Source organism: Cicer arietinum, chromosome 7 (genome assembly GCF_000331145.2).
Source record: "Cicer arietinum cultivar CDC Frontier isolate Library 1 chromosome 7, Cicar.CDCFrontier_v2.0, whole genome shotgun sequence".
Lineage (NCBI taxonomy): Eukaryota > Viridiplantae > Streptophyta > Magnoliopsida > Fabales > Fabaceae > Cicer > Cicer arietinum.
In genome coordinates this window covers 55,832,713-55,840,687 of record NC_021166.2, presented here as the reverse complement: position 1 = coordinate 55,840,687, position 7,975 = coordinate 55,832,713, and the positions used below count along the sequence as shown (strand labels likewise).

The 7,975-nt window shown below is 26.4% G+C and overlaps 1 protein-coding gene across 1 annotated transcript; it reads left to right on the top strand.

Annotated features, from left to right (window-relative positions):
• The first annotated feature begins 1,458 nt into the window (after positions 1–1,458).
• LOC101505284 (protein DMR6-LIKE OXYGENASE 2-like) lies at positions 1,459–5,207 on the top strand. Its single transcript, XM_027336547.2, has 5 exons — positions 1,459–1,761; positions 2,088–2,335; positions 2,841–3,162; positions 4,363–4,619; positions 4,944–5,207. Exons 1-4 carry the CDS (start codon positions 1,537–1,539, stop codon positions 4,603–4,605), a joined length of 1,038 nt encoding a protein of 345 aa, XP_027192348.1. The 5' UTR covers positions 1,459–1,536; the 3' UTR covers positions 4,606–4,619; positions 4,944–5,207.
• The last annotated feature ends 2,768 nt before the right edge of the window (positions 5,208–7,975 follow it).

Below are 7,975 nucleotides of genomic sequence, written 5' to 3'. Positions count from 1 at the left end.
TATACACTAACCAAGATCAATCTTCGTTTATAACCAAGATCAATCTTGAATTAAAATTGATATTACTATTTTACGAATCTGATGATATATATAACATTGTGTGTGTGTGTGTCCGAGTTTATTTCCTATGTATCGTGATTTTTTGAATAATATTCAACTCGATTTTGAATATAAAGAAAAAGTGACTAAACTATTTTTGTATATACCTTTTCACAAATAGAATGACACAAACACTTTTTCCAAGAGTTGTATCAAGTGACATTATTTTTCTATAAATTATGGCATTTTGGACGGAATGAAACATGAAAATTTGATCGTTACTATCCACTTTGTCTCATTTTATATATTTGGCTATCTGCGGTCCCTTAATTTAATTTCAGGTAACGTTTTAGTTCTTTATATTTTTTTTCCCGAGTTGGTCCTTTATTTTAATTTCAAGTGACAATTTGATATTTTATGTTTTAAAATGTCAACAATGTTGTCCGTTTTTTACAAAAAATCATCAAATTTTTAAAACAAAACTCATAAAATTCATTATCATCTTCAATAAAATACAAATTTAATCAAATTCATAACTTAAATCTTGAAATAAACTCATATTTTCATTCTTTATTTGATGTTGTTGGAGATGAAAATGTGAGTGTATTTGAATATTTGAGTTATGGATTTGATAAAATTTGCATTATATTGAAGATGATTATTAATTTTATGGGTTTTGGTTGAAAGTTTTGATGATTTTTTTGAATTTTTGTATAAAAAAAGATAACATTGTTGAAATTTTAAAACATACAATATCAAATTGTCACTTAAAATTAAAATAAAGGACCAATTCGGGAGAAAAAAAAAGATAAAGGACTAAAACGTTATCTGAAATTAAGTTAAAGGACCACAGATGTAATTTAGCCTATATATTTTAAGTCATCATATTTTTCTCTAATGCATGAGTGAAGTGTAAAAAACATTATTTTGTAACATATTATTAAAAGATACTCTTGACATTTTAGTGCAAATTATATCAATTTTTTAAAATACCCTAAAGGAGATTCATAGTTCATCGCATTTACATCCGATAAGTGGGATGAATCAAACCTAAAGACTAACATAACAACATGTTTTGAAATTTACTTCATACAATTTTCTGAAACAACTTCATTGTTAAAGCGTTCCAACAATTGTCACCAAATAAATTCAAACATTTTAATAGAAGTATTCGAGATGCTTTTAAGAGACGCATTTTCATTTACCAATTGCAATTACAATTCATTTTAATTTTTCGATGCAATACTATCCATGTGTTGGACGTGCACCGGTGTATAGTAGTTTGAAATTCATAAAGTGTTACCTCACAAATATGAGATCACAAATGATGACATAAGCAAAAAAACATAAGCATGATCTATTATGTAACAAGACAAACTCCACCGATACGTACTTCCTTTACAAATACTCAAAGGTTCATATCTTTCCTCACCAATTGTGAAGTCCTAAATATACATTACATTATCACCACCACCTAACTAGTTTTATATTTTTGCAATGACTACAATTAAGCCACTTTTAACTGACCTTGCTTGCACACTCAATCATGTACCCTCCAATTTCATTAGACCCATTGATGACCGTCCAAATCTTGAATTTCAATCCTCCACCAATGATTCCATTCCTATCATTGATCTTCATGGCCTAGAAGATGATGACTCAAATCGTTGTCAAATCATCCAAAGTATTGCACAAGCTTGCCAAAATTATGGCTTTTTCCAAGTAATAAAATCCAAATCAAATCATACCATAGACTTTGTTGTTTAATTATTATTATCATTATTATACATCATAATTTATAATTTTTTTTGGTAAATTTTTTTATTTACTTTGTATGAAATATATTTATTGTCACACTAGTATACATAATTTAAATTTTTTATTGACAAATATTAATCTATTAATTGTTACATTAATATTTTTATTTTATTAGAATTAATTGAATTATGATCTTTTTATTATTAGTTCAAATCGATTGAACCACATATTTTAAATTGACTTTTGAAAAGATAGATATTTGATAGTCAATTTCTATGTTCACTTTTAAGATTGTGAATCATGGGGTGCCAGAGGAGGTGGTAGATAACATGGTGAATGTGTCAAAAGAATTTTTCAATTTGCCAGAGAGTGAGAGGATGAAGAATTACTCTGATGATCCATTAAAGACAACAAGGCTTTCTACAAGTTTCAATCTAAGGACTGAGAATATTTCCAATTGGAGAGACTTCTTGAGACTTCATTGCCATCCTCTTGAGGATTATGTTCATGAATGGCCTTCCAACCCTCCTTCTTTCAGGTTCTAAATTAGACAACCATTTTTTATATTAAAATAAAATCAATATTTTAGTACATGTTTGAATTATGTTTGGATTTGTCTCTTTTTCTTATTAAAATATAGTCAATGTTTTAATACATGTTTGAATTATGTTTGGAATTTTTTCTTCTCATTATGGTATTTATTGTTGAATGGAGAAAAATATATAAATTAATTAAAAGTATGTTAGTAAAAAAATAATTAATAAAGTTAAAAATTTAAATAGTATCTTATAAAAAGGAGTAAAAAAAAAGACAATTTTTGTTTTCTTTCAAAAAAGTCTTATTTATAAAGATGGAATTTATAAGATGGAGATAAAGCATACAATTCATGTTTGTACACATTATTGTAACCATTAAACAAATTATAATGCAATCATAAAACTTTAGATAGACTAATTTTGTAGTCCCTTAATTATATTTTATCATGTTTCTTTTTCTTTCAAAATTTTAATTCACAATTTTTATATATTTATGATGGTGTTTAGAGAGGATGTAGCAGAATATAGCAAAGAAATGAGAAAATTAGCATTGAGATTGGTGGAGGCAATATCAGAAAGTTTGGGTTTGGAAAAAAATTACATAAATAAAGCAATAGGAAAACATGGGCAGCACATGGCTATTAATTACTACCCTCCATGTCCTGAACCTGAATTAACATATGGCTTGCCAGCACATGCTGACCCAAATGTCATTACCATTCTTTTGCAAAATGATGTTCCTGGCTTGCAAGTTCTTAAGGATGCTAAATGGGTAACTGTCTCCCCTGTTCCTAATACCTTCATTGTCAATATTGGTGATCAAATTCAGGTAATTCACTTACTCTTATGTTTGGATTAATTATCCATGAATTTGATAAAATTATAATGTCGGTCGTGATTTTGTTCAAATTTTAAAATATAATTTTAATTAAATTTATAATGATAGATATATCGTGAATTTTATTTAATTTACTTATGACGCTATGAAGATAGTGCTATTCTGATTAATTTATTGTCAATTAAAATATATTTTTAAATTTACGCTTTTAATTTTCCTTTTTTCTTTCTTTGTAAAAAAAAATTACTCTTTTTTTTCTCTAATTTTTATTTTATTTAATCCTTTTTGAAATGAAGGTAATGAAAAAAAAATGCTTAATTAATGGTTTTATAAAATAGTCTACACAATCATTTTTGAAAATCTTCTAATCAACCATAATAGATTATTATATAAGAAAAAAAAAATTTCTAACAACATCAGATTTTATGACAAAAAATCATATCGTGATAAAAATACTCTATTTTCAACATTGATTTTTTTTTATTAGATAAAATCAACGTGAATCATACATTCAAAAATAAATGTCACTAAAATCTCACATAATATAGTGATGCTTATATAGATTTTATTCAATAAAAAATAAATGTTAGAAAAAAGTGTTATAAAATTCACGTTACCGTATACACGATACCCATCTTGCATACTTCAAATGTGGTTGATGTGATGTGTTTTTATTTTGATAGAAAAAGGAAAGATGTTTATTTTTTATTAAGCTTAAGAGTCATATGTCCATATTATAATGAGTTCTTTATGATCACAACAAATATACTACAAATATCTTTTTAACCATTAGAAATCAAATTGTTTATTCTAAAATTTACATTGCAAGCCAACTACTTGAGTTAGACTTCAATAACTTAATTATTTTATAATAGATAAAATAATATTTATATTTTTTGCGTGTATAATTTTGTATATTGGTCTATTGCGTGTATAGTTTTTAATCAATGTACATGTGAATGTATGTTACAAATCGAAAAAGTGTTTTAAATTTAATATGAAAAAGCACTATTTTGTGTGCTAATCTCATAAAGGATGGGTAGAGAGGTGGAGAAGTCACGAGTTAATGTGTTAGCAATATATTATGATGATATAATAAAAATGATTATATAAAAACAAAATTCTGATTTTGTATTTATTCATGAATATAGTGAAATACTTATTATATTTGTTGGTGTTGAATTAATAAAGGTGATAAGCAATGATAAGTACAAGAGTGTGCTGCATCGAGCATTGGTGAATAGTGAGAAAGAAAGGATGTCCATTCCAACGTTCTACTGTCCATCACCAGATGCAATTATGAAACCAGCTCCTCAGCTCATAAATTCTGATCATCCTGCTCAATACATAGATTTTACATATGATGATTACTACAAAACATTCTGGAATGGAGGACTTTCAAAACAAACATGTCTTCACATGTTCAATGCTTAAATTCTAGTTTCCAGGTTTCATCTCATTTTTAAGTGAATTTTTAGAATACGGATTTTCCAATATTTTAATTTTATGATTAAAACTATCGAATTTAAATATGAATGATTTAATCTCGATCAATTACCATCAATACTTTCACTTCGTGAATGTGGAGAATCCTGATTTGAACTACTTATTTAGATTAATTATCTTTCGATTTAAGAAACAATTGAATGAACTATACTGAGTTAACTATCTTGATTTGAACTACTTCTTTAGATGAAATATATTTCGATTTAAGAAACAAATGAAGAAACTATATTGAGTTAACTAAAGCTATGTGTTTTATTATTTCTCAGATATGCAAGGTAAGAAAATCGTTATGCAACAAGATTACTTATGGGCTTCAACATAATGACTTTGTTTGGTGGGATGTTGTCTCTTCTTATCTTTTAGAATTGTATAACTATAATAAGTTAAAGTTTCTTGATTATCGTTTTTGTTGATGTTTTTCAAGGGATTAGACTTTTGTTTTTTTCTGCACTCTTTTTTCCTTAACCAAAATTTTATCCCTTTGAGTTTTTTTGGTAAGGTTTTTAATGAGGCAGATGTTATTAAGCGCATTGTTGTTTATGTTAGATTTTGGCGTAGTCCTACCAATTATTTTTGTAATTTTTCTTTTTTCTTATTAAATAACTTTTTTATAGTGTTGCAAAGGACAAATAATTGTCTATAAATACTAACATAGTTGAAATGTCTTGAGAATGAGGTGATGTTTTAAAGACCAAAAACCATGAGACCAACATGTCTCCCTACTCATAACTCCCTTAAATTTTCCTCATGTCAAACTTCGATTTTATCACAATATAACCCAAAAAACATGTCCTATTATATGGATGCAACACATAACGTGTATAACATAATATCTATCATTAACAATTATTGTCCGACAACTAAGTGTGTTATGACAAATTAACATTCATTCTCAATAGCTTAACAATATTTAACATTTAACCTTATAAACCTAACTCTAAATCATTAACTCCTCTAATACTTAAATTCTTATTTAACAAGTATTATTTTTTATCATTCTTACTTAACTTATTCAATTAATCCCAAGTCTTTAATCGATTAATTCAATGGTAACTTGGTTCTTTTTCTAGTTTTGATTGTGTAAGACCTATACTAGTAAAGATTGAGCCAACTGGGTCATTATTTACCCACATGTGAATGGACTCAACAATTTGCATCCATTGATCCGCATGTCCCATATAAGCCTTCTTCATAGACCTAAGGAAACTCCAATTCACTCTATCAAAGTTTGGCTCATATCAATCTTCAAAGTATCATGCCCCATCTTCCCTTAGTTTTACACTTCATGTAATGAATCACCTCAAAAGCCAACACACTTTTGAAGGATCTTATATAGATGACATTAAATTACAAAGAGAAATAGATCTCATGTACAACAATCATATAATTAAGCCAAGAAATAAAATAACCCAAAATGAAATGTAAATGGTTCTCAAGCTGGCAAAAGGCCATTCACTACAAAACCACTATACAATGTCTTTCAATTTCAATGCCACCTTATTAGTAGATGTTATTTAACAATGAAGCGCATAATGTTAATTGGCATTATATGTTATTTATTTAATTATAATCAAATACATTATGGTAAAAGAACAATTTGAGCCATATTAACTAGCTATGTTTACTTGAAGAACTCCATAACCCATAATCCAGAGATACAACACACAAATTGGATGCCACTAAATCCAGATCCTAATGCCAATTCTATGTATTCATTTTTAGTTCGCTCTTTTCCCTCTTCATGACTATACTTGTATGTTGTGTCATAGCTTTGTTAAAAATATCATTGAATTTTGGATTGAGACTTACATACTCATATATGTCCATGCCATACACCCTATTATTGAATGGTATATACCTCCTTCCATTATTGCTCCTTTCAAACCATTCCTACAATATCATTAATTAAGAAACACACATATATTATATTAGACTTCGTACACTTGAAACTTCTATCACCTCTAAATTTGTCATAATTTTACGGTTGTGAATTAAACTAATTACCAAGTTTTCAAGAGGAAGTTGTTCATATTGAGCCTCAGAAGACGGTCCAACATTGTTGCTGCTTCTGGATTCTTTGAACCAATCTCATCATTGCAGATAATTTCTATGCTTTTGCTAAGATTTCGAAGATTCCAAGTTCAATTGCAGATTGAACCGCTAATGGAAGTGCTATTAAAGATGTTAATATTATATAGACCAAAAATGTATTTTGTATCAATTAATATACTTTTAAAATTACATACAATAGTACTATCGTACTAAATTTATAATTCGCATGAAAAATAAGAATTAAAATGAAAACAAAGTGATATTTTACTATAAAATTATTAATTCATAAAAATATATTAAAAATATTTTTAACACACTTTTCTAAAAAAAATTAAACCTCTAATAATATTGAATGAATGCAAATAATCTCTAGGCTCATTCTATATCTAATAAGAGTAATATAGAATTTCAATAATATTTACTATCTTAAAATATATAAGTAATCCTTAAAATCCAAATAGAAAAAATATGGCTTGTTAAGTGTTTGAGTTGTTCTCGATTATAACAATTCGGGCATTAGTTCGTTTTGCAATATCAATTTGTCCATCTAAGAGATGGACCAGTCTTTCTTCTATTTGCTACTTTTAGACTTAACTAGATTATGGCCCGCGCACTGCGCGGATATTAATTAACTAATTTTATAAATAATATTTTATAAATTTTAAATATAGTTATCTTATAATATTATTTTATTGATTTGTAATAATTGAATATGAGTAGGAAAATTAAAATGAAGCAAAAACATGTTTATCACAATCATCTAATTAATTTTTAAAATATTTTATAAAATTCGTATGATAACTTATTATATAGGATAATTGTTTGACTTATTGTACTTTGATTATTAATTTATTTTTCAACATATAATGGTACTTGTAGTTATTTGATGAAATAAAATGTAAAATACAAACCCAAAAATAAGATGTAAAAAATGTTAATGTTGAATTATATTGTAGCGTAGCTAAATTTATTTGTTTTATTAGTATGATGTTTTAATTGCGAACATGAGAAGTTGTTATAAAAAAAATTATTGAATATATTTCATCAAGAGTTTGTAAAAAAAAAAGTTGTTATGGCATTGGAAGTCTATTTTAAATATATATAATAGATAATAGATAATAGATTTTAATAATTAGAATTAATTTTTAAATTTTTTTTATATATTCATTTTTTATGATTATTTTTAATGAATTTGTGTATTTTCTATCAAATAGAATATATATTTTTATTTTACAAAATATTACTA

Bases quoted from the DNA above. Each gene is read 5' to 3' on its own strand.
- LOC101505284 (XM_027336547.2), top strand. From the start codon at position 1,537: ATGACTACAATTAAGCCACTTTTAACTGACCTTGCTTGCACACTCAAT. The intron at 1,762-2,087 runs GTAATAAAATCC...TTCACTTTTAAG, and splicing joins AAAATTATGGCTTTTTCCAA to ATTGTGAATCATGGGGTGCC. The intron at 2,336-2,840 runs GTTCTAAATTAG...GATGGTGTTTAG, and splicing joins TCCAACCCTCCTTCTTTCAG to AGAGGATGTAGCAGAATATA.